This window comes from Hylobates moloch, unplaced genomic scaffold, assembly GCF_009828535.3.
Source record: "Hylobates moloch isolate HMO894 unplaced genomic scaffold, HMol_V3 SCAFFOLD_23, whole genome shotgun sequence".
Classification (NCBI taxonomy): Eukaryota; Metazoa; Chordata; class Mammalia; order Primates; family Hylobatidae; genus Hylobates; species Hylobates moloch.
Window position 1 is genome coordinate 24,769,022 of NW_026652298.1, and position 25,576 is coordinate 24,794,597.

General features: G+C 45.4%; 1 protein-coding gene across 3 annotated transcripts in view; it reads left to right on the forward strand.

The window, feature by feature from the left end:
- The first annotated feature begins 5,767 nt into the window (after positions 1-5,767).
- SMG1 (SMG1 nonsense mediated mRNA decay associated PI3K related kinase) overlaps positions 5,768-25,576 on the forward strand; it is a 112,942-nt gene continuing 93,133 nt past the window's right edge. Inside the window, exon 1 of one of the 3 annotated variants that reach the window (XM_032144649.2) lies at positions 5,768-6,269. In XM_032144649.2, the coding sequence (XP_032000540.1) occupies positions 6,181-6,269 (89 nt within the window). In that variant the 5' untranslated portion in view covers positions 5,768-6,180. The remainder of the gene's footprint in view (positions 6,270-25,576) is intronic. The other 2 variants (XM_058434243.1, XM_058434244.1) reach the window with 2 other exon arrangements.

A 25,576-nucleotide genomic window follows, 5' to 3' on the forward strand; every position in this document is an offset into this window, starting at 1 on the left:
TGTTTGTTTAGCATGTTAACATAATACTTTTCCAATTTCTTTTTTTTTTCTTTTTTTTTTTTTTTTTTGAGACGGAGTCTCGCTCTGTCACCCAGGCTGGAGTGCAGTGGCGCGATCTCGGCTCACTGCAAGCTCCGCCTCCGGGGTTCACGCCATTCTGCCTCAGCCTCGCCGAGTAGCTGGGACTACAGGCGCCCGCCACCACGCCCGGCTAATTTTTTATATATATATATTTTTTAGTAGAGACGGGGTTTCACCGTGGTCTCGATCTCCTGACCTCGTGATCCACCCGCCTTGGCCTCCCAAAGTGCTGGGATTACAAGCGTGAGCCACCGCGCCCGGCCTTACTTTTCCAATTTCATTAAAAATTCTTGGCCCGGTGCGGTGGCTTATGCCTATAATCCTAGCACTTGGGGAGGCCAAGGTGGGCAGATCACCTGAGGTTGAGACTTCAAGACCAGCCTGACCAACATGGAGAAACCCCCACCTCTACTAAAAATACAAAAATTAGCCGAGCGTGGTGGCACATGGCTGTAATTCCAGCTCCTCAGGAGGCTGAGGCAGAATCGCTTGAACCCAGGAGGCGGAGGTTGCAGTGAGCCGAGATCGAGACACTGCCCTCTAGCCTGGTCAAAAAGAGCAAAAAAAAACTCCTCAAAAACAAAAACAAAAACAAAAACAAAAACTTTACAAATGTAATTTGTAATGGCTGCAGAAAATTTCAACTCTGAATGTACTGCATCCTAATCAGTTTCCTATTGTTGAGCATTAGTATAATTTCCAGGTGTTGTGTTTTTGTTTTGCTATTAACAAGTAAAACTGAGATGAATATTTCTGTATCAATCTTGATCCTTATTTTAGATAATTTCCATTTCATTCCTCCCGTTTCTTGAGTGCTTCCTATGGTCAGGTGCTGTGCTGTGTGCTGAGTATAGAGGAGGTAGGGCTGAGATAGATGTGACCTTTGCTCTTGCAAAGCTAATATCCTAAGGGTTGGACAGATGCTAAATGTGCAAAGAAACCCAATACTTGCAGATGGTGCCGGGTACTACCAAGGAAAGAAATAGGGTGTGTGACAGAGTACCTGGAAAGGGCACTGGCCAGCTTTTATGGGGAGGGAGGTCAAAGCAAACCTGTCTGGAGATGAGACAGGCCAGGAAAATCAGGGCAGGGGCCCGAGTAAGGCAAATGTGGTGCCTAGAGCCTCATTTTTTTTTTTTTTTTTTAGACGGATTCTCGACCTGCTGCCCAGGCTGGAGCGCAATGGCAGGATCTCGGCCCACTGCAACCTCTGCCTCCCAGGTTCAAAAAATTCTCCTGCCCCAGCCTCCTGAGTAGCTGGGATTACAGTAGAGCCTCAAATTTAAGGAGGGACTCACTCACAGGCTTGTGCAAATGGAAAGTTGGCTTTTGCATGACCCTGGGAGTAGGTGCCTCCTTAAATTTTGCCCCCTCAGCAACTCCATCACCTGTCACTTTGCTAGTTCCAACCTTGATGGGAACAAATGCAGGCAAGGCATTCCAGATGGCGGGAACAGCAAGTACAAAAATCCAGAGGCCAGAAAGGCTTGGTGTGTTTCAGGAACAGAAACTCGGTTCCCATGACTGAAATGGAGTAGGGAAATCCTAATGGAACCAGAGAGGCAGAACTACCAAAAGGAAGAAGAAAAAAATGTTGGAAGTTATGAGAGTTGCTTACGTTTGATTAATTTGATTTATTTTATTAAGATGGAGTCTCACTCTGTCGCCCAGGCTGGAGTGTAGTGGCACGATCTAGGCTCACTGCAACCTCCACCTCCTGGGCTTAAGTGATTCTCTCACCTCAGCCTCCCAAAGTGCTGGGATTACAGGCGTGAGCTACCGTGCCCCACCTGAAGCAATTTCTTTGTTGTCTTTTTTTTTTTTAACTTCTCCCATAGAAATAATTAACCCTCAAAAACACTCAGTGTTGACAAAGGGTGGTATGAGGACACAGAAAGTATCAGAGTATCATTGGCAGAAACTTCCTGGAAAGCAATTTAACAGTCTGTATCCAAAGACTTAAAATCATTAACAGCCTTTTCCCCAATAACTCCACTTCTCGGAATCTATCCTAAGGAAATCTGCCACAGCCAGAGTGATTTTTTTCCGTCCCCTTAAGAAACGGTCTCATCCTGTTGCCCAGGCTGGAGTGCAGAGGCACCATTACAGCTCACCACAGCCTGAAACTCGTGGGCTCAAGCGATTCTCCCACCTCAGCCTCCCAAGTAATTGGGATCACAGGCATGCCTCCACATCCATATGCCCAGTTGGATAATATTTTGACCAATAAAGAAAAAGAGGGCCGGCGGGCGGATCACGAGGTCATGAGATCGAGACCACGGTGAAACCCCGTCTCTACTAAAAATACAAAAAATTAGCCGGGCGTAGTGGCGGGCGCCTGTAGTCCCAGCTACTCGGAGAGGCTGAGGCAGGAGAATGGCTTGAACCCGGGAGGCGGAGCTTGCAGTGAGCCGAGATTGCGCCACTGCACTCCAGCCTGGGTGACAGAGCAAGACTCTGTCTCAATCAAAAAAAAAAAAAAAAAGAAAAAGAAAAAGAGGACCAGGTGCGCGGTGGCTCACGCCTGTAATCCCATCACTTTTGGAGGCCGAGGCGGGCAGATCACGAGGTCAGGAGATTGAGACCATCTTGGCTAACACGGTGAAACCCCGTCTCCGCTAAAAATACAAAAAACAAAATTAGCCGGGCGTGCTGGCAGGCGCCTGTAATCCCAGCTACTCGGGAGGCTGAGGCGGGAGAATGGCTTGAACCCGGGAGGCAGAGCTTGCAGTGAGCTGAGATTGCGCCACTGCACTCCAGCCTGGGCGACAGAGCGAGACTACATCTCAAAAATAAATAAATAAATAAATAAAAATAAAAAAAAAAAGAAAAAGAAAGGTAGTACCAGAGATCGTGTCCAGTTGCTCAAGCAATTTCTAACTTGTCTAATTTAAAAAATTTTTAAAATTTTATCAAAATAGCCGGGCGTGGTGGCATGTGCCTGTGATCTCAGCTACTTGGGAGGCTGAGGCAGGAGACTTGCTTGAACCTGGAAGGCGGAGGTTGCAGTGAGCTGAGATCGCACCATTGCACTCCAGCCTGGGCCACAAGAATGAAACTCCGTCTGAAAAAAAAATTTTTAATATTATTTTTGTAGAGATGGGGATCTCACTATGTTGCTCAGGCTGGCCTATAACTCCCAGGCTCAAGGATCTTCCAGTCTCAGCCTCCCATCACTGGAATTACAGTCATGAATCACTTCACCTAAATGATTTTTTTTTTTTTTTTTTGAGACAGTCTTGCTCTGTCACCCAGGCTGGAGTTCAGTGGCACGATCTCGGCTCACTGCAACCTCTGACTCCCGGGTTAAAGCAATCCTCATGCCTCAGCTTCCCCGAATAGCTGGGACTACAGGCATGCGCCACCATGCCTGGCTAATTTTTGTAATTTTTTGTAGAGACGGGATTTCACCATGTTTGCCAGGCTGGTCTCCTGACCTCAAGTGATCCACCCACCTCGGCCTCCCCAAGTGCTGGGATTACAGGAGTCAGCCATCCATGGTGCCCCGCCTTTTCTCTTTCTTCTCCTCCCTCCCTCCCTACCCTACCTACCCTCCCTACCCTCCGCAGCCCAGGCTGGAATGCAGTGGCGGGATCATAGGTCACTGCAGCCTCCACCCGCTGGACTCAAGTCATCCTCCTGCCTCACCCTCCTGAGTTCCTGGGACCACAGGCACGAGCTACCACGCCGGCTAATTTTTGTATTTTTTGTAGTCCCCATCATTTAGAATTGGCAGGATCCTCCCTTAGTGAGGGATTGGTGGCCATAAGGAAGGAGCTCAATGTGGAGGGGATATGCATGAGTGTGGAGGTATCGACTCCACGTAATCTTCAAGTACTTTTGGTAACAATTTTTAATTGCACAAGCGATATATAAAGACCTTTTCTTGCCGGGCACGGTGGCTCACGCTTGTAATCCCAGCACTTTGGGAGGCCGGGGCGGGCGGATCACGAGGTCAGGAGATCGAGACCACGGTGAGACTCCGTCTCTATTAAAAATACAAAAAATTAGCCGGGCGTGGTGGCGGGCGCCTGTAGTCCCAGCTACTCGGAGAGGCTGAGGCAGGAGAATGGTGTGAACCCGGGAGGCGGAGCTTGCAGTGAGCCGAGATCGCGCCACTGCACTCCAGCCTGGGTGATAGAGCGAGACTCCGTCTCAAAAAAAAAAAAAAAAAAAAAGACCTTTTCTTTGCAACATAAAATGATAGGTTAAGACTTAAGACTCCTTATGCAGATAAGGTTTAGACACTTGTTGAAGGAGCATCCTGGCCCACCTTTTAAAAAATATGTATGCATTCACGTTATGCATCAGATGCTTTAGGGAATTTTTTCCCTGGGCCATGGGGCATGTCATGGGGTAAACGGTCAGGTACGTCTCCTTTACCCAGCTGCTTCTCTCTCTTTTTTCTTTGTTTTTTTGAGATGGAGTCTTGCTCTATCACCCAGGCTGGAGTGCAGCGGCGCAATCTCGGCTCACTGCAAGCTCCGCCTCCCGGATTCACGCCATTCTCCTGCCTCAGCCTCCCGAGTAGCTGGGACTACAGGCGCCCGCCAACATGCCCGGCTAATTTTTTGTATTTTTAGTAGAGATGGGGTTTCACTGTGTTAGTCAGGATGGTCCTGATCTCCTGACCTCGTGAATCCACCCGCCTCGGCCTCCCAAAGTGCTGGGATTACAGGCGTGAGCTACCGCGCCCGGCCTCCCCTCCCCTCCCTCCCTCCCTTCCTTCCTTTTTTCTTCCCTCCCTCCTTTCTCTCTCTCTCCTCTCTCTCTCTTTTTATTTTTTTGAGACAGAGTTTCACTCTTGTTGTCCAGGCAGTGTTCTGATCTCGGCTCACTGCAACCTCGGCCTACTGGGTTCAAGCGATTCCCCTGCCTCAGCCTCCCAAGTAGCTGGGATTACAGGCGCCCTCCACCATGCCCAGCTAATTTTTGTATTTTTAGTAGAGGCGGGGTTTCTCCCTGTCGGCCAGGCTGGTCTGGAACTCCTCACCTCAGATGATCCGCCCACCTCGGCCTCCCAAAGTGCTGGGATTACAGGCGTGATCCACTGCGCCTAGCCCCCAGCTTCTTCCACCAGCAGAAGGCGGGCAAGCCTCAAGGTGAGAGGACTTCAAAGCACATTTCACATTGCAGAGGACAGGGTTTGGTGGTCGTGGGTACTCCCTTCCCTTCCATCGTTTAGTTTTTTTCATTGTTAAGAAATGATAAAAGGTGCCGGGACTCGATGGGCACATTTCAGGTGGAGGTTGGGAAGGTGGATATCCACCTCTCGATCTCACTATTTTCACTTTCCACCCCGCCCCGTAGGAAGTGGGAAAACTGGCGCACGTGAATCCAAGGGCACGCCTGTGTGCGCGCGCACCCCACGGCACCAGCCCCGCCCCTCCCCACCGCAGGTCCTTGATTGGACGCCTGTTGACACCTGACTGCCCGGCCCTCGGGGGGTCCGGTGCTTTCCGGGAAGCGTTTGGGAGAAAAGTGTGTGGCCGCGGTAGTGGAGATCCCCTGTCTTAGGATTCGTCACCGCTACGCCCAGACCTCTGCGCCCTCCAAGAGCCTGGGGACGTGGGGGGCGGGGCGGCCTGCTATCGACCCGCCTCTCTCGGCCCCGCCCCGCCGACAGGACCCGCCTCTCTCCCCAGGCCCGGCGGGCGCCCACCCCGCCCCTCGCTCCCAGCATGCCGTGCGACAGCGGCGGCGCGGCGGGCGGAGCCGGGAGGCGGGGAAGCAGTGGCCGTGTGAGCGTGAGGAGCTGCCGCTACCGCCTGCTCCTCTTCGTCCTCGTCCTCCGGGGCCCCGGCGTCGTGGGCCGCGTACGGCCCTGGAAGAGACGTCGCCTCCCCTTCATCCGCCTCTCTCTCACCGCGCCGCTCCCGCCTCCTCGTCCTGCGCTGCGGGCTCAGGCGGAACCCGGAACGGCCGTCCTCTTCCCCCGCCCTCCGCCGCCTCCTCCTCCTCCTCCTCCTCCTCCTCCTCCTCCTCCTCGGCTTCCTCCTTAGCCCCGGGCCGGAGCGGGGTGTCGGCGGCGGCCGGTTCGGGCGGCGACTCGCGCTTCTTTGGGCGGCGGCGCTTGGCCATGTCGTGTCGGGGAAGGTAATGAGCCGCAGAGCCCCGGGGTCTCGGCTGAGCAGCGGCGGCGGCGGCGGCACCAAGTATCCGCGGAGCTGGAATGACTGGCAACCCAGGTGGGTGACCGGCCCGGGACCCCGCCCCGACCTCCCGGGCTCCGCCTCGGGCGGGCCGAGGCCTAGGGCTGCGGGGCTGGGAGGCGCGGCCTAGGCCCTCCATCCCTCGGAGCCGGGCGCGGCTTCCTTGGTCTCCTCCGCCCCGGCTGGGGGAGGAAGGCCGCGGGGAGGCGAGGCCTAAGTGCCTCCCCTCCCTGCTTGTTCAGCCCGGGGCGGGAGCCGAAACCCGGGGCTCCCGGCGGTGGCACTGGCCTAGGGTCGGGACCAGAAAGTGAGAAAGAGGCGGGGGTCCGGGGGGCATTCCAGTTACCGCCTCTCCCCGACCCCGAGTTGGGAGATCCTGAGAGTCCAGGACCCTCCCTGTTACTCATTCACTTTCTCGGTTCCCCACTCTTTCAGCCGCCACGTGAGAGATCTTCTAACCTGTGTTCCTTTCTGTGACCCCCCACGTGTTAATATCGAAAAAACCAAAACAAAACTCCAGCTAAGGCATTGCTGTGACTTTAGGCAGAACATTCATTAGTGGAGTATGAGATGAGGTTGTGTGACTGTTCATGGAATCGACCCACTCTGGTCTTGGGCGATGGAAGTTTTCCCTAAGTGCAAGGCCGGTTACTGTGGTGAATCGTAATTCATACCTGGACACTTGAGTGTACTCTTTGGGCATCCACTTAGAAGTCTAGAGAATTTCCTCTTTTATGGAGGATTTGATCTCAGACCGTTTTGGGGCTTAGTTAGATTTGAATATATTAGGAACATTCACTTTTTAAATAAATGCAATTTCCTGTCTTTTTGATCAAGGTGGGGGCAGCTGTGCCTAATTTAGGACTGATTTATTCTAACCTCTCTTACTAAATAAATTCTTGTATTCAGAGTCTGTTTGGAATTTAACCCAATGCTTAGAACTCCTTAAATGTACAGAAATGTATTTTAGGGGTTATTGATTCATGGAACTCTCCTACTTTGGAGCACAATTGTATTATGATTGTCCAGAAACTGGCCAAATAATGTAGAACGCACAAGTTGTTGGGAAGCCCTTTTGTTTCCTGATAGTTACATGTAATTCCAACAGTATTTGGAAATAATTTGCTAAGATGTTAGAATGTAACATTTGAAGACTCATTAGAAAAATCAATAAAATTATCTTTGGGTAATGGGTGGTACACATCTTAGTCTGTTTAATATGCCTTTCCAAATACTGTGTCTGTTGAGAATTGGTGTCTATAACTAGATGACTTTAATAATTAGTGCCTGAGTCTAGAATTGAGATGTTTAGTCGTAAAAAAAAAAATTGTTCCATAAACATGGCGTTGACTTGTCTTGTACCACTTAAGAGTTTGTGAGTGCTTTAAATAAAATTAGTTGATTAAGTATTTTTTTTCTGTGATTGACGTGCTTGGTTTTGCCTTTTTATTGAAATGTGTGAAATTTGATTTTCTGGCATCTAACAAATTAGGTGGTAAATGAATGATTTTCTATTATTTTTGGATTTTCTATTAATGGATTTTCTATTGTCTATTAATGTATTTCTATTATTTTGGATTATTTCTATTATTTTTGGATTTTCTATTATTAATGGATTTTCTATTATTTTTCAGTATTGTGATCAGTATAAGTATATAAGAGAATTTAGTAACCTTTTAGAAGAATAAAGTGCCCTTCCCAAATAGTCCTAGAGCTTTTGGAAAAGTGTAAATTGTAGTTTGTAGTTCTAAATAAATAGAGAAGAGTCGCAGCCACGTGCTGGGGCCACTTGACTTCATTGCTGACAGGTATGAAGCCAAATGGCTTGTGTAGTTATGGAATATGTACATGAGCTATTAATAAATATTATCCATGTTGTTTCTTTCAAGTGCTTTATTTCTTGGCTCTGGGGAGGGGCGATGGGGGAAGGGAGGAGCTTACAAGAAAGCCTACAAGGTTTCTTTGAAGCTGTGCTTTGTAACAAAGTTTCAGAATGTAACGCCTTGGTAGACCATACTGTGATACATTTGGTTACACGGAGTAACAGTTTGTTAGGATGTTGGAAAGATTTGATTTTCTCGTGCTGTAGAGGGAACAGGGAAGTGTGGACATACCCCATAGCATAACTTGATTTGTTTCTAAGATTGTCATAGCTGATTTGTTAGTCAAGAAAAATACCTGGGGTGTTTGCCAAGTCATAAATTTTTATTAGTTAAATTTGAGGTGATTCTGTCCCCTATTCAGAAAGATGGCAGACTCCAGATAACTGACAGAACGAATCTTTATCTTGCTTCTTCCTTAAATGAAGGTTTAGAACATCTTCAGATGCAGGCACATTTATTATGGTTTATCTGAATAATTTTGATTAAATTTTTTTTGCCTCTTATTTACCATTTTGTCCCTGGTGTTTTGGTTCTGTTTTCCTTGATGTAGGCTTTTTTTTTTTTTTTTTTTTTTTTTTCTGAGGTGGAGTCTTGCTCTGTCTCCCAGGCTGGAGTGCAGTGGTGTAATCTCGACTCACTGCAGCCTCTGCCTCCCGGTTTCAAGGAAAAATTCTCCTGCCTCAGCCTCCTGAGTAGCTGGGATTACAGGCGCCCAGCTAATTTTTGTATTTTTAGTAGAGGCCGGGTTCCACCATGTTGGCCAGCCTGTTCTTGAACTCCTGACTCAGGTGATCCACCTGCTTTGACCTCCCAAAGTGCTGGGATTACAGGTGTAAGTCACCGCACTCAGCCGATTTAGGCTTTTGAAAAAGCAACACTTGTTGGTTTCTTTTAGTGTTAGTTTGCCAGTTGGTGTGGAAAATGACTGTTGAGTCAATTTTGACCACACATGATACTTCACACATACTGACAGGAAGTGTTCCAGGTGGCTGAATACGTGAATGTCATATGGCAGAGCAAACCCATGGTCCATAGAAGCATACCTCCAACAGTAAGCATTTATATGGCACTGGCTTATAGTCTTCCTTTTCATTCACTGTGCTCTCAGTCAACTCTTTTGTAAATTTTTTTGAGACAGGGTCTTGCTGTGTCACCCAGGCTGGAGTGCAGCGGCACAAATACTTGGCTTACTGCAGTCTCGACCTCCCAGGCTCAAACTTCCTGCCTCAGCATCCACAAGTAGCTGGGGCTACAGGCGCTTGCCACCAGCCCTGCTCATTTTTGTATTTTTTGTAGAGATGGGGTTTTCACCACGTTGCCCAGGCTGGTCTTGAACCCCTGAACTGAAGCAATTTGCCCACCGTCAGCCTCCCAAAGTGTTGAGATTACAGATGTGAGCCACCGCACCCAACATTTAAGAATGGTTAAGCAGGCCAGGGGCAGTGGCTCACGCCTGTAATCCCAGCACTTTGGGAGGCTGAGGTGAGTGGATCACCTGAGGTCAGGAGTTCGAGACCAGCCTGGCCAACTGACATGGTGAATCCCCGTCTCTACTTTTAAAAAAAAAAAAAAAAAAAAAAAAAAAAGCGGGATGTGGTGGTGCATGCCTGTAATCCCAGTCACTCTGGAGGCTGAGGCAGGAGAATCAGTTGAACCTGAGAGGCGGAGGTTGTGGTGAGCGACATCACACCACTGCACTCCAGCCTGGGCAACAGAGCAAGACTCCTCAAAAAAAAAAAAAAAGAATGGTTAAACAAATGAGTAAATGAGTGGTCTTAGGTCAGTTGTATTATCTGAAATCTGTGGCTTCCTTAAGCATAAAGTTGAGAAGGTTTTGGGAACCACTGGATGCCTCTGGTTTTTTTCATATGAAGAAACAGGAGTGGTGGCTTCTTAGAACAAAAGGATATCTGACCTATGGAGGTTGCCCTCTTTACTCCTCTTCCCTAAAAAAAAGACCTATCATTGCCAATAGCTAAAGTCTGTCATTTTTTCCACCTTAGTTTGGAAGATAATCTTCTAGTATCAGTCAAGATAGAGATCAGAATGATGTGTTTTAAAATTAAATGTGTAATTCATAATTGTACATTTTAATATTCTAAAGTGACTGATTAACATTGGAGTCAAATTGATTAATTCAACAAAGAAGAGAAGGCATTCAAGTCAACAGAAAACAAGTAGATTTTACTTCTCCACTTGGGGTGTTAGGACATTAATTGTGTAATTGGTCTTACTTGTTTAGTAGTAGATCTATATTGAGTGTCTTACTGTGCCCAAACTTAGGATCTTTCTATACTTCTAAAAGGATGAAACTGTATAATAAAAACACCTTCCAATTTTGGTAGATTGTAGACAGATCAAAGTATTCAAAAGTACACACATCTTGGCCGGGCGCGGTGGCTCACGCTTGTAATCCCAGCACTTTGGGAGGCCGAGGCGGGTGGATCACGAGGTCAGGAGATCGAGACCACGGTGAAACCCCATCTCTACTAAAAATACAAAAAATTAGCCGGGCGTGGTGGCAGGCGCCTGTAGTCCCAGCTACTCGGAGAGGCTGAGGCAGGAGAATGGCGTGAACCCGGGAGGCGGAGCTTGCAGTGAGCCGAGATTGCGCCACTGCACTCCAGCCTGGGCGATAGAGTGAGACTCCGTCTCAAAAAAAAAAAAAAAAAAAAAGTACACACATCTTCTCTATTGTGAAAGACCAAAAAATGGAAATGCGTTGTGAAATTAGAAAAGCTGTATACTAGTATGTCTGATGTTGTGAGAAGCTGGACTTTTGAAACCACAGTTGTCTATTCAGCCTTTTATCAGTCTGTACTGTTTGATGTTCTTAGGTACATAATATAGGGAAATACATAAAGGATAAAATGAAGTGAAGTTACATATTTTATACCTGTTAGGTGGGTGCAAAAGTAATTGCGGTTTTGGCAAAAACCACAATTACTTTCACGCCAGTCTAATATTAAATGGAACTAGAGTCAAATAGAATTCAGTGATTGCCAGTTCTGTTCCACAGATTTCAAAGTACACTAAGGAAAATTTCAGCAAATTGTGTATGGCTCTTTTACTTGGGGGAGAGTAAAACACCCATAATAAACTAAAAAATAAAACTAAAATAAAAAACTAAAGGAACGTTTGTTTTTATGTTTTTCATTTCTTTTCTTTCCTCTTTTTTGAGATACACTCTTGCTCTGTTGCCCAGGCTGGAGTGCAGTGGTGCAATCACTGCCCACTGCAGCCTTGACTTCCTGGGCTCTGGGAATCCTCCCGCCTCAGCCTCCTGAGTAGCTGGGACCACAGGTGCATACCACCACACCTGGCTAATTTATTTATTTTTCCTCTCTCCCTCTCTCTCTCTCTCTTTTTTTTTTTTTTTGGAGACAGAGTTTTACTTTGTCGCCCAGGCTGGAGTATAGTGGCACAATCTCAGCTCACTGCAACCTCCACCTCCTGGTTCAAGTGATTCTCCTGTCTCAGCCTCCCGAGTAGCTGGGAATACAGGTGCATGCCACTATGCCCGGCTAATTTTTGTGTTTTTAGTGGAGATGGGATTTCACCATGTTGGCCAGGCTGGTCTTGAACTGCTGACCTCAGGTGATCCACCCGCTTCGGCCTCCCAAAGTGCTAGGATTACAGGCGTGAGCCACCACACCTAGCCTCCTCTCTCTTTTTCTGAAACAGAGTCTCACTCCATTGCCCAGGTTGGAGTGCAGTGGAACCATCTCAGCTCACTGCAGCCTCCATCTCCCAGGCTCAAGTCCTCCTACCTCACCCTCCCGATAGCTGGGACCACAGGTGCATGTCACCACCCTCAACTACTTTATTTTTTTTGTTTTTTGTAGAGACGGGGTTTTGCCATGCTGCCTGGGCTGGTCTTGAATACCTAGGCTCAAGTGATCCTTCCTCCTTGGCCTCCCAAGGTGCCGGGATCACAGGTGTGACCCACCGTGCTTGGCACGCTAATTTTTTATTTTGTATTTTTTGTAGAGATGGGGCCTCACCATGTGTCAAACTCCTACTCCATTATGAAATAAGTCATTCCTTATGAAACACTTAGTAGTTGTATCTTTAAGTTGAACCTTCCCCTCACCCCAACTTTTTTTTTGTTTTTGTTTTTTGTTTTTGAGACGGAGTTTTGCCCTTGTCCAGGCTGGAGTGCAGTGGTGCAATCTCGGCTTACTGCAACCTCTGCCTCCCAGGTACAAGCGATTTTCCTGTCTCAGCCTCCCAAGTAGATCAGATTACAGGCATGTGCCACCACACCTGGCTAATTTTTTTTATATTTAGTAGAGACGGGGTTTCACCATGTTAGTCAGGCTGGTCGTGAACTCCTGACCTCAGGTGATCCATCTGCCTCGGCCTCCCAAAGTGCTGGGATTACAGGTGTGTGCCACTGCACCCGGCCTTTTTTTTTAAGACATAGTTTCACTCTCTCTCTCAGGCTGGAGTGCAGTGGCACGATCTTGGCTCAGTACAACCTCCACTCCTGGGTTCAAGCGGTTCACGTGCCTCAGCCTCCCAAGTAGCTGGGACTACAGGCGCATGTCACCAGGCCCGGCTAATTTTTGTATTAGAGACAGGGTTTTGCCATGTTGGCCAGGCTGGTCTCGAACTCCTGACCTCAAGTTCCCACCTCGGCTTCTCAAAGTGCTGGGATTACAGGAGTGAGACACCGTGCCTGGACCCCCCCCCCCCCGACCCCTTTTGTTTTGATTCCTTTATAAATTAGTATAATGGAAGGTCTTTTTGTTTGTTTTTTATAACAGGTAATGAAATACTCTGATTCAGTAAATATTGATGCTTCTAGGGAGATGTGTATGTGTGTGTGTGTGTGTGTGTGTGTGTGTGTATATATATAAATTTTTTTTTTGAGGTGGGGTCTCACTGCAGGCTGAAATGCACTGGTGCAATCTTGGCTCACTGCAACCTCAGCCTCCTGGGTTCAAGCGATTCTCCTACCTCAGCCTCCCGAGTAGCTGGGATTACAGGCATGCGCCACTACCCCTGGCTAATTTTTGTATTTTTAGTAGAGACGGGGTTTCACCATGTCGACCAGGCTGGTCTTGAACTTCTGACCTCAAGTGATCTGCCTGTCTTGGCCTCCCAAAGTGCTGGGATTACAGGTATAAGCTACTGCACTGGGTCACGGCCAGGATTTTTATGACTTGTAAAACCACTGTCTTCGAGGAGGCTATAAGTTGTTATGGGAGAAAAGTAAAGGGCTTTGTAAAGGGTAGAGCATGTGGATTTTGTGATATAATTCTCAGTATACCTTCCTTCCTTTTTTTTTTTTTTTGAGACAGTCTTGCTCTGTCACTTAGGCTGGAGTGCAGTCGCGTGATTGACAGGGTTTCACCAGGTTGCCAGACTGGTCTTGAACTCCTGACCTAAGGTGATCTGCCCGCCTTGACCTCCCAAAGTGCTGGGGTTACAGGCCAACGTCGTGAAACCCCATCGCTACTAAAAATATAAAAATTAGCTGGATGCAGTGGTGGGCGCCAGTAATCCCAGCTACTTGGGAGGCTGAGGCAGAGAATTGCTTGAACTCAGGAGGTGGAGGTTGCAGTGAGCCAAGATCATGCCATTGCACTCCAGTCTGGGTGACAGAGCGAGACTGTCTCAAAAACAAAAAAACAAAAAGCTGGAGGGTCAGAGGAGGGAAAGCTGTAGGGCAGTTAAGTATGGAGCAGTGGGGTGATGGAATTGGTCTGTACAATTTTGACTGTGAATTTGGGGGAGAATCCCCCCAAGTAGAAGAAAATTAGGATAACGCCAGGTGCAAATTGTCAGTGTGTAGAGGAATTGGGTACTTATGAGGAGTAATACAAATAAGAGGTGAAGCTGAAGCACTGGGTTGGGAACCCTATTGTAGGCCTTGAATCATAGTTCAAGTGTTTTTATTTGTTTGTTTGTTTGTTTTGGAGATGGAGTTTTTGCTCTTGTTGCCCAGGCTGGAGCACAATGGTGCCATTTTGGCTCACTGCAACCTCCGCCTCCTGGGTTCAAGCAATTCTCCTTCCTCAGCCTCCCAAGTAGCTCTAGGGATTACAGGCACGCACCACACCACCTGGCTAATTTTTTGTATTTACTAGAGATGGGGTTTCACCATGTTGGTCAGGCTTGTCTTGAACTCATGACCTCAGGTGATCCACCCATCTCGGCCTCCCAAAGTGCTGGGATTACAGGCGTGAGCCACCACCCTGGCCCAGTTTAAGTGTATTCGGAGTGACTTTAGGGAATCATTGAAATTTTATCTGCAGGAAATTGGCACAATTTAGGAAGATTAAATCTAGTTGCTTCTTGAAAAAGTTTGTGGGCCGGGCGTGGTGGCTCATGCCTGTAATCCCAGCAGTTTGGGAGGCTGAGGTGGGTGGATCTCCTGAGGTCGGGAGTTCGACACTAGCCTGACCAACATGGAGAAACCCCGTCTCTACTAAAAATACAAAATTAGCCGAGTATGGTGGTGCATGCCTGTATTCCCAGCTACTCGGGAGGCTGAGGCAGGAGAATTGCTGGAACCTAGGAGGCCGAGGTTGTGGTGAGCTGAGATTGCGCCATTGCACTCCAGCCTGGGCAACAAGAGCAAGACTCCATCTAAAAAAAAAAAGAATGTGTGTGTTAGAGTGCGTGCACGCACGTGCAAGAGAGATCGCAGTGGGAGGCAGTTAACTGGAACAATATAGAGAAGGGGCTGCTAAGGACCTGAGTATTATGTTTATATTTAACAATTTAAATTAAGATAAGGCTGTGTATGTTGGCTCACACCTGTAATCCCAGCACTTTGGGAGGCCAAGGTGGGTGGATCACCTGAGGTTGGGAGAGACCAGCCTGACCAACATGGAGAAACCCCGTGTCTACTAAAAATACAAAAATTAGCTGGGCGTGGTGGCGTATGCCTGTAATCCCAGCTACTTGGGAGGCTGAGGCAGGAGAATCACTTAAACCCGGGAGACGGAGGTTGTGGTGAGCCGAGATCGGGCCATTGCACTCCAGCCTGGGCAACAAGAGTGAAACTCTGTCTCAAAAAATAAATAAATTAATTAATGTAAAAGTGTTCAGCTCAATATGTGAGAATTTCCATAAGCAAAAGCCCCTCATTTGTTATCTGGTGTTGATTGAGGATGATTATTAAAGTGATACTTTTTATCTGCTCAATCTTCATGTTAGACACATGTATGGAATGTCATATAAGTGTCATATAAAATGGAGTGCGGTCCATGGTGTCTTTTGGGAACATTGAATTGTTAAACAATTCTTTAGGATTTTCTGCCTTTGTTACCTGACTCTTGTTCCTTATCCTAATCACCTAAAACAAATCCCTGAGGCTCCTTTCATTGGACCACCCTTAATGATTCAGAGGAGCCGTTGTTTGTTATCTTTTCACGTTGTCATCATTTTGGTTACCTGTCTTTGACTATCTTGAAGTTTTTCAGCGCCCATTTTATTTTTGGAACTATAAAATAAAACATCCTTCCCGTTGTATAGAGGCCTAACAGTAAAGAGTACAGAAATTTTGTGGTTTCATATGTATAGGAAATGCTCCCTTATTCTGTGTTTTTGTTTTTTGTTTTTTTAATGTAGAGTATAACTTAGTAAATTCTTGTGGAGTTTGCTCGTGCAGAGATACTTGGTTTTATAATGTTGTTCTTTTCCATCTTGTATTAATCGAGTGTACTTTTCCTTTTTAAATTGAATTCTCTTGAATTCTATTGTGGTGCTTCTTTGAGATAAAATTTATGTATGTGTATAGGTGGTGGTGTTCTTTTTTTTTCTTTTTTTCTTTTGAGATGAAGTCTCGCTCTTATCTCCCAGGCTGGAGTGCAGTGTTGCTATCACGGCTCACTGCAACCTCCACCTCCCGGGTTCAAGTGATTCTCCTGCCTCAGCCCCCTGAGTAGCTGGGATTACAGATGCCTGCCACCACGCCTGGCTAGTTTTTGTACTTTTAGTAGAGATGGGGTTTAACCATGTTGGCCAGGCTGATCTTGAACTCCTGACCTCAGGTGATCCACCTGCCTCGGCCTCCCAAAGTGCTGGGGTTACAGGTGTGAGCCACCATGCCCAGCCTTGTATAGGTCTTAAATTCAGTAAATTTTGACAAATGTATACACCTGTGTAACCATGACCTCAGTCAAGGTACAGATATGTGGTGACTTTTTCACTGTCACACCCATTCCTGCCACGTTTTTTTCATATAGTTACCACTATCTGGAATTTTTATGTGTGCCATCTCCAGTAAAATATAACCTGCATATGTGCATGGATCTGGTAAAATTGTTACTTTTGCTATCCCCTTCTTTCCTACTAAGTGCATCAATAAATAGCATACACTCTATATTTGTGTCTTTCCTCAAGTAAATACATGAAAATGAGATCCTGCAAGTTTGTGTTTTTATATTTAGTGTTAACTCCAGGGATTACAACACTGTTCTTGTAGGATGTGTTTTTGGGGAAAGCGTTCCTCTTATGGCAGCCCTGTTAGCCTGAGGCAGGGCTTGAACAAACTGATCGAGCAGGCTCAAAAGGACAGTATTGTAATGGACTGGAGTGGCCAGATCTTTTTACAGAAGAAAGAATATGGTAATTTGGCCACACGCAGTGGCTGACACCTGTAATCTCAGCACTTTGGGAGGCCGAGGTGGGCGGATCATGGGGTCAAGGGATCAAGAGCATCTTGGCCAACATGGTGAAACCCCATCTCGACTAAAAAATGTACAAAAAATAGCTGGGCATGGGGGCACACGCCTGTAGTCTCAGTTATTCAGGAGGCTGAGGCAGGAGAATTGCTTGAACTTGGAAGGCAGAGGTTGCAGTGAGTCGAGATGATGCCATTGCACTCCAGCCTGGGCAACAAGAGGAAAAAAACCTCCGTCTCAGAAAAAAAAAAAAAAAAAAAAAGAATATGGTAATTTAAGATTCATGTGTTTTATCCATCTTGAAAAATACCTTGTGCACATATTTAAAGTCTTTTTACACATTGACTTTTCTTGGGCCTATTGTATCTGTCTACATTATTTAAGCAATGTAATCACTAAAAATTTAAGCACTGGGTTGAGCCTTCTGGCATCCCATTAGAATGCCTGGGAAACACACTTCTTGCCAATCACATGCCTGCTGATTGGGGAATGAAACGCAAATATTCCAGAATCAACAGATTTCTTTATTTTATTTTATTTGTCACCCAGGCTGGAGTGCAGTGGTGAGATCTTGGCTCACTGCAAACTCTGCCGCCTGGGTTCAAGTGATTCTCCTACCTCAGCCTCCTGAGTAGCTGGGATTGTAGGCGCCTGCCACCGCGCCTGGCTAATTTTTGTAGTTTTTAGTAGAAATGGGGTTTCACCGTCTTGGCCAGGCTGGTCTTGAACTCCTGACCTTAGGTGAGGAGGAAATCCCATTTTGTAAATGCCAAAGTGCTGGGATTACAGGCGTGAGCCACCACACCTGGCCTAGAATCAACAGATTTCTAAACATACTGAATTACTTTCATATTAATTTTCAGACCTTTTCAAAAAAGGAATTGGATATCCTGTTGATATTCATATTCATATTATTATTATGTTGGTATTCATATAATATGTGTAGGACTTTATTTAAAAACCTGTTATAGACTTTTTTTGTTTATTATTTAAACCTTTTTTCAGAGGGACTTCTTGCTTTTTTTTTTGAGATGGAGTTTTGCTCTTGTTGCCCAGGCTGGAGTGCAGCAGCACGATCTAGGTTCACGCAACCTCTACCTCCTGGGTTCAAGTGATTCTCCTGCCTCGGCCTCCTGAGTAGCTGGGATTACAGGCATGTGCCACTTGCCTGGCTAATTTTTTGTATTTTTTAGTAGAGACAGGGTTTCACCGTGTTAGCCAGGATGGTTTTCATTTCCCGATCTCAGGTGATCCCCCCTGCCTTGGCCTCCCGAAGTGCTGGGATTACAGGCGTAAGCCACCGCGTCCAGCCTCAGAGGGATTTCTGGTACCAGAATTATAGATTGTTTTTGTTACCGAACTTCCTAAGTTATGCTCGTTCTTTGTTTATTAAGGGGAGACACTAGATTTTTTTTATTACCCTTTTTATCGTCATAGAGAACTTTAGTAGTCTACAAGAATATTAGAGGCTTAGCAGTGGCCTCACTGCACATACATGTATATGTCTTTGGGAACCTACAGGTTTTTAAGAAGTTGTTAAACTTAATATTTACTAGATATTTGTTTTTTGGTGGCATCTAATATATTAATAGCCTAGAAAAAAGGCTCCACTAATGAATATGTCTTGGATTACATAGTGACATATATTAGCTTTTCCTCCACATTTGATAACACTGCTAACATTTTCTTTTATTTTTTTTTTTACTGAAGCTCTTTGAATTTAAAGTTTTCTCTCTTATTTAAATTTATTAATTAAAAACTTTACTCTGTTCCCTTTAGCATTTCAACCTGATGTTAAAAGATGTATATGTGTGATATGTGTGTTTGAAATTTTAACTTTCGTCTTGGAGTATTTAATTCTCTGAAGCAGTGCATGACTCTTGCTCTTCAGCCTCTTGAGGGTGTCCCTGCTTTATATTCCTGATGATACAAACCCTGGAATTTCTTGTCTGAAGTGTTAACACTTTATTTCCAGGCTCTAATTTGATTTTAATAGTGGAAGTCCAGATTCAATGCATTAATGACAGATTCTATGTTGACTTCTTCAGATTTGCCAGACAGAAAAACCTACTTATGTGAGGAAATCATTAGGCTTTTTGACTATCCTCTTTGTGTAATGAGACTCTTTTCTCATGAGATGAGTAAAAAAGATCCAGAGATGATCACCAGTATCACCCAGAATTCATATATATGTAATTGAAAAGAAAACAAATCCTGAGATTCTTTCCTAAAAAGGTTGATTACATTTCTTGCCTGTCTGTACGTTCTTTGTATAAACGTGAAGAAAAATAAAAATACAGGTTTTCCAGCACTGGGACCATGAAATTTGAGATTTAACATTTATTCATTAGTCAGATTTAAAGGAATCTACCTTAAGTCATAGTTTATATTGTTTTTGAAGGACCTGAGTAAGGATTCTGACTATTAAAAATGATTAATTCTGTCATTATTTGAAATATTGATAGGATTTTAATATGTTCCTTTTTTGAAAATACTAAAATTATAAATGAATTTACACTTAATAGCAAATAGGTCGTAAGTATGTGGTAATCAATTTATTGACTAAAAATTTTGTAAAAGATGCCTTTTATTTGTTTATTTATTTTTTTGAGACAGAGTCGCGCTCTTTCACCCAGGCTGGAGTGCAGTGGCGCGATCTCGGCTCACTGCAGGCTCTGCCCCCCAGGGTTCACGCCATTCTCCTGCCTCAGCCTGCTGCGTAGCTGGGACTACAGGCACCCGCCACCTCGCCTGGCTAATTTTTTGTATTTTTAGTGGAGACAGGGTTTCACCGTGTTAGCCAGGATGGTCTCCATCTCCTGACCTTGTGATCTGCCTGCCTCAGCCTCCCAAAGTGCTGGGATTACAGGCGTGAGCCACCGCGCCCGGCCTAAAAGATGCCTTTTATTTAAAGTGACCTATCGTGTAGTTACTATGCTAGTGCTCTCTACATTTTCATTGTAATCTTACTGAAGAAGTAAAAATTAATCATTATTCTCCCCACTCTAATATTAATTCAAAAATCATAATTGTACACATAGGGTACAACGTAATGTTTATACATATGTGTAATGTGGTATGATTAAATCATGCTAATTAACATACTATCGCCTTACTTTGCTTACTTATATTTTGTGGTGAGGCATTTGAAATTTACTCTTAGGCCGGGCACGGTGGCTCACGCTTGTAATCCCAGCACTTTGGGAGGCCGAGGCGGGCAGATCACGAGGTCAGGAGATCGAGACCACAGTGAAACCCCGTCTCTACTAAAAATACAAAAAATTAGCCGGGCGTGATGGCGGGCGCCTGTAGTCCCAGCTACTAGGGGAGGCTGAGGCAGGAGAATGGCATGAACCCGGGAGGTGGAGCTTGCAGTGAGCCAAGATCGCGCCACCGCACTCCAGCCTGGGTGACAGAGCGAGACTCCGTCTCAAAAAAAAAAAAAAGAAATTTACTCTTAATTATTTGAAATACATTATTATTATTGCTATTTATCTCTGTCTTCTCTTTGCAAATAAGTACATCATTATTTACTATAGCCACCCTGTTGTGCAAAGATTTCAAAAACTATTCTCCTATGTGAAATTTGTGCCCTTTTCTTTTTCAAAAAAAAAAAAAAAAAAAAAAAACCCACCCACTGTCTTAGCATTGGTGAAGTTAAAAATAGAACCAATGTGTTTTAGATTCCTCTCTAAGTGTCTTTATTTTTAAGAATTTTTTTTTTTTTTTTGAGATGGCGTCTTGCCGAGGCTGGAGTGTAATTAGCACCATGTTGGCTCACTGTAACCTCTACCTCCCGGGTTCAAGCGATTCTCCTGCCTCAGCCTCCCATGTAGCTGGGATTACAGGTGCATGCCACCATGCCTGGCTAATTTTTGTATTTTTAGTAGAGACGGGTTTCATCATGTTGGCCAGGCTGGTCTCAAACTCCTGACCTCAGGTGATACATCTGCCTCAGCCTTCCAAAGTGCTGGGATTACAGATGTGAGCCACATTCTAGCCCAGCTAGAATGTGTGTATTTTAAAAAGTTGATCCTTCACAGATATTTATCTTAGGAGAGGCTGGTGTCATGAAAAAAGCTATGGACTAAGAATGGGAAGACAGATCTTTTGTATTGGCACTACCAACTGTGTCCCTCTGAGCGGGTAATTTTTGCCTTTTGAAGACGTTGGGAGGGTTAAAGTTCAGGAAATTATTTTTAAAACTGTTTCAGTGAATATTTAGAAAAATATTAGTGGAGTTAGAATTAATTGCTCTGCAGGGGAGGTGGAGTGGCTCTCTTTCTATATTTTCTTTTTTTTTTTTTTGAGACGGAGTCTTGCTCTGTCATCCAGGCTGTAGTGCAATGGTGCAATCTCAGATCACCGCAACCTCCGCCACCTGGGTTCAAGGGATTATCCTGCCTCAGTCTCCTGAGTAGATGGAATTACAGGCATGTGCCACCACACCCAGGTAATTTATTTTTGTATTTTTAGTGGAGACGGGGTTTCACCATGTTGGCCAGGCTGGTCTTGAACTCCTGACCTTGTGATCTATTCACCTCTGCCTCCCAAAGTGCTGGGATTATAGGCGTGAGCCACCGTGCCTGCCCTCTTTCTACATTTTCTAGTATACTCCCATTAGGCTGTAAACCTATTTCAAGTTGAACAATAAGAAATTTCAACATAGCTCTGCATCATCTTTTCTCCATATCTTGTATTCACACCTTAAGAATTTGTTACTAGTTGAAATGATAAGCCAGCAAACATAATCTAATCTTTGTGACTATTTGCATAGATTGGAGGGCAAGTACAATGTAAATGGAATGTGTATAGAGAAAGCGTAGGTTAAAAGGTAGCTTGTAGCTTGCTTACCTTTTACTACACAATTGGAATTTAAGAACTGATTCTTATAAGAATACCAGTTGAACGATGAATTGCTTTTTTCCCTCTGGTGTAGTGTGTATGGTGTGTATATACATATTTTTATTTTAATGGGAGGAGGGAGGATGCCAGAAACACTGGAAGGTTGTACTCTGCCAATGTGATAGTTTTAAGTACTTGGGGGGTGGAGAAGAACCACACACATCTTCTAAACAAAGATGGGAAATATCATTATAAGAATGTATATACAGTATTAAGCAATTACAAGATTTTGGGCTGGGCATGGTGGTGCTTTGGGAGACCTAGGCAGGGAGGTGAGTGGATCACTTGAGCCCAGGAGTTGGAGACCAGCCTGGGTAACATAGTGAGACCTCGCTTCTACAAAAAATTAAAAAATTGGCTCGGCATGGTGGCTTACACCTGTAATCCCAGCACTTTGGGAGGCCGAGGCTGTCAGATCACCGAAATCAGGAGTTCGAGACCAACCTGGTGAAACCCCGTCTCTACTAAAAATACAAAAATTAGCTGGGCATGGTGGTGCATGCCTGTAATCCCAGCTATTTGAGAGGCTGAGGCAGGAGAATTGCTTGAACCCAGGAGGCAGAGGTTGCAGTGAGCCAAGATCACGCACTCCACTCCAGCCTGGGCGACAGAGCAAGACTGTGTCTCAAAAAAAAAAAAAAAAAAAAAAACTGGACATGGTGGCATGAGTTTCTAGTCCCACCTACTTGGGAGGCTGAGGTGGGAGGATTGCTTTAGCCCAGGAGGTCGAGGCTACTGTAAGCTGTGATTGTGCCACTGTCTCAAAAAAAAAAAAAAATTCTGATACTATTTGAAATTGTAGTACTGTAAATCTATAATAAATGATTGCTGTCTCTTAAGGAACTTAATATCTAGAAACTTTTTTTTTCTTATAAAAGGGAATTATAAAAGTTACTTCTTTTAAATCACTTATGTCAATCTGATTAAAGCGTGTTTAGTATAAAATGTAGCAAAAGAAAAAGATAGGGTTTGTATAGACTGTGGGTTTAAAGTGGCTTAAGTGATGATTTTGAAGTTTCCTAGGTGTCTTATACTTAAGACTAAATACAAAGACCTCAGTAAATTTCTGGCTACTGCTGAGCATGGTGGGAGCATCGTTTCCTGCTCTTACTAGTATGTTTCAGCAGCTGGCAAAAGCTGTCTTCATTTAATACATTTTCCTACAGTTAAAATAATAGTGTGATTATCTTGAAAGACATCTTCCTTTTTCAGTATTTGATTTGTGAGACCATATCTTCTGGAATTACTTGAGACCTCTAATTAAATTCACCTTTAAAATTTTTTATTTCACTTTCTTTTAGAGTTGGAGGTCTTGCTATGTTGTCTGGACTGGCCTAGGATGATGATGATGATGATTTTTTTCTTTAGAGACACAGACTCACTGTGTTGCCCAGGCTGGTCTCAAACTCCTGGGCTCAAGTGATCCTCCTGTTTCAGCCTCCTGAGTAGCTGGGATTACAGGTGTGAGCTACTGCAGTCGGCTTGGCCTAGGATTATTTTTATTTTTATTTATTTTATTTTATTTTATTTTTTCCTGTTTTTGAGGTGGAGTTTCGCTCTTGTTGCCCAGGCTGGAGTGCAGTGGCGCCATCTTGGCTCACCACAACCTCCGCCTCCTGGGTTCAAGTGATTCTCCTGCCTCAGCCTCCTGAGTAGCTGGGATTACAGGCATGCACCACCACGCCTGGCTAATTTTGTATTTTTAGTAGAGACAGGGTTTCTCCATGGTGATCAGGCTGGTTTTGAACTGTTGACCTCAAGTGATCCACCTGCCTCGGCCTCCTAAAGTGCTGGGATTACAGGTGTGAGCCACCGCGCCTGGCCAGGATTATTTTTAAAGAGAAGATTTAACATATGCAATTGTTAGAAAATCTTATAAACATGTAATTCCCTGGGAATGTGCTTCAACCTGTTGGCTAAAGGAACTTTACCAGAATAACTACAGTTATTATCTGACTATTTTCAGGAGTTGAAAAAAATGGCTGCATACATTTCTTTTTTTTTTTTGAGGTGGAGTCTCGCTGTGTCACCCAGGTTGGAGTGCAGTGGCGCGATCTCAGCTCACTGCATGCTCCGCCTCCCGCGCTCTCACCATTCTCCTGCCTCAGCCTCCCGAGTAGCTGGGACTTCAGGTGCCTGCCACCACGCCTGGCTAATTTTTTTGTAGTTTTAGTAGAGACGGGGTTTCACGGTGTTAGCCAGGATGGTCTCAATCTCCTGACCTCGTGATCCTCCTGCCTCGGCCTCCCAAAGTGCTGGGATTACGGGCTTGAGCCACCGCGCCCGGCCCATTCATTTCTTATAGTGGTAAACATCACTTCACCTTTACCTTGATTATAAAGTCCCAGTCTACTTTTGAGATTCTTTAGATTTCTGCAGTGTGTAACTTTTTTTTTTTTTTTTTGAGACGGAGTCTCGCTCCGTCACCCAGGCTGGAGTGCAGTGGTGCGATGTAACTCTTAGTGATTCTTAATCTTCGTTGGAATGGGCTATGTTTGGCTTTTTTTTTTTTTTTTTTTTTTGGGAGACCGAGTCTCACTCTGTTCTCCAGGCTGGAGTGCAGTGGCGAGCTCTCGGCTCACTGCAACCTCCGCCTCTGAGTAAACGATTCTCCTGCCTCAGCTTCCCAAGTAGCTGGGATTACAGATGTGCACCACCACGCCTGCCTAATTTTTTTGTATTTTTAGTAGAGACTGGGTTTCACCATGTTGGCCAGGCTGATCTTGAACTCCTGAACTCAGGTAATCTGCCGGCCTCGGGTTCCCAAACGGCTGGGATTACAGGTGTGATCCTCTGCGCCTGGCCTATGTTTGGCATGTAACTGGTGGGGGAGGGATGCATATCTTTGTAGATTTTCAGCCTTTTTTGTCCTTCATCTATTAAAGAGGTCATAGAGTAAGATATTTCCTTTCAATCTTGGCAATTTCCCAGGCCGAATGATATGTTTCTAGGGTACTTCCAGGACTTACTGACAAAAGGGGAAGATAAGCGATGCAAATGAGAGCTGAAGCAGGGTCTCTCTCTCTCTCTCTCTTTTTTTTTTTTTGAGTCTTGTTCTGTCGCCCAGGCAGGAATGCAGTGGCGTGATCTCGGCTCACTACAACCTCCACCTCCCGAGTTCAAGTGATTCTCCTGCCTCAGCCTCCTGAGTAGCTGGGACTACAGGCGCCGCACCACCAGGCCCGGCTAAGTTTTTGTGTATTTTTAGTAGAGACAGGGTTTCACCATGTTGGTCAGGCTGGTCTCGAGCTCCTGACTTCATGATCCACCCGCCTCGGCCTCCCAAAGTGCTGGGACTACAGGCGAGAGCCACTATGCTCAGCGAAGCAGGGTCTCTTTTTAAGGTTGTAAGCTAGCTTGGGTTAGAAATAAAGGCAAAGAGCCACTCCATACCTGTAGTCCTAGCTACTGGGGAGGCTAAGACCAGAGGATTTCTTGAGCCCAGGAGTTCAAGGCTGCAGTGAGCTGTAATCACACACTGCACTACAACGTGGGCAACATAGAGCGAGACCTAATTAAAAAATAAATAAATAAATGCAAGGAGGAAGGCATGAACATGGTGCATTTAGGTGTACAATTAGTTGGCATAAACAATTTTTTTTTTTTTGAGATAGAGTTTCTCTCTTGTTGCCCAGGCTGGAGTGCAGTGGTGCAGTCTCAGCTCACTGCAACCTCCGCCTCCTGGGTTCGAGTGATTCTCCTGCCTCAGCCTCCTGAGTAGCTGGGATTACAGGCATCCGCCACCACGCCTGGCTAATTTTTGTATTTTTTTTTTTTTTTTTTTTTTTGAGACGGAGTCTCGCTCTGTCGCCCAGGCTGGAGTGCCGTGGCGCAATCTCGGCTCACTGCAAGCTCCGCCTCCCGGGTTCACGCCATTCTCCTGCCTCAGCCTCTCCGAGTAGCTGGGACTACAGGT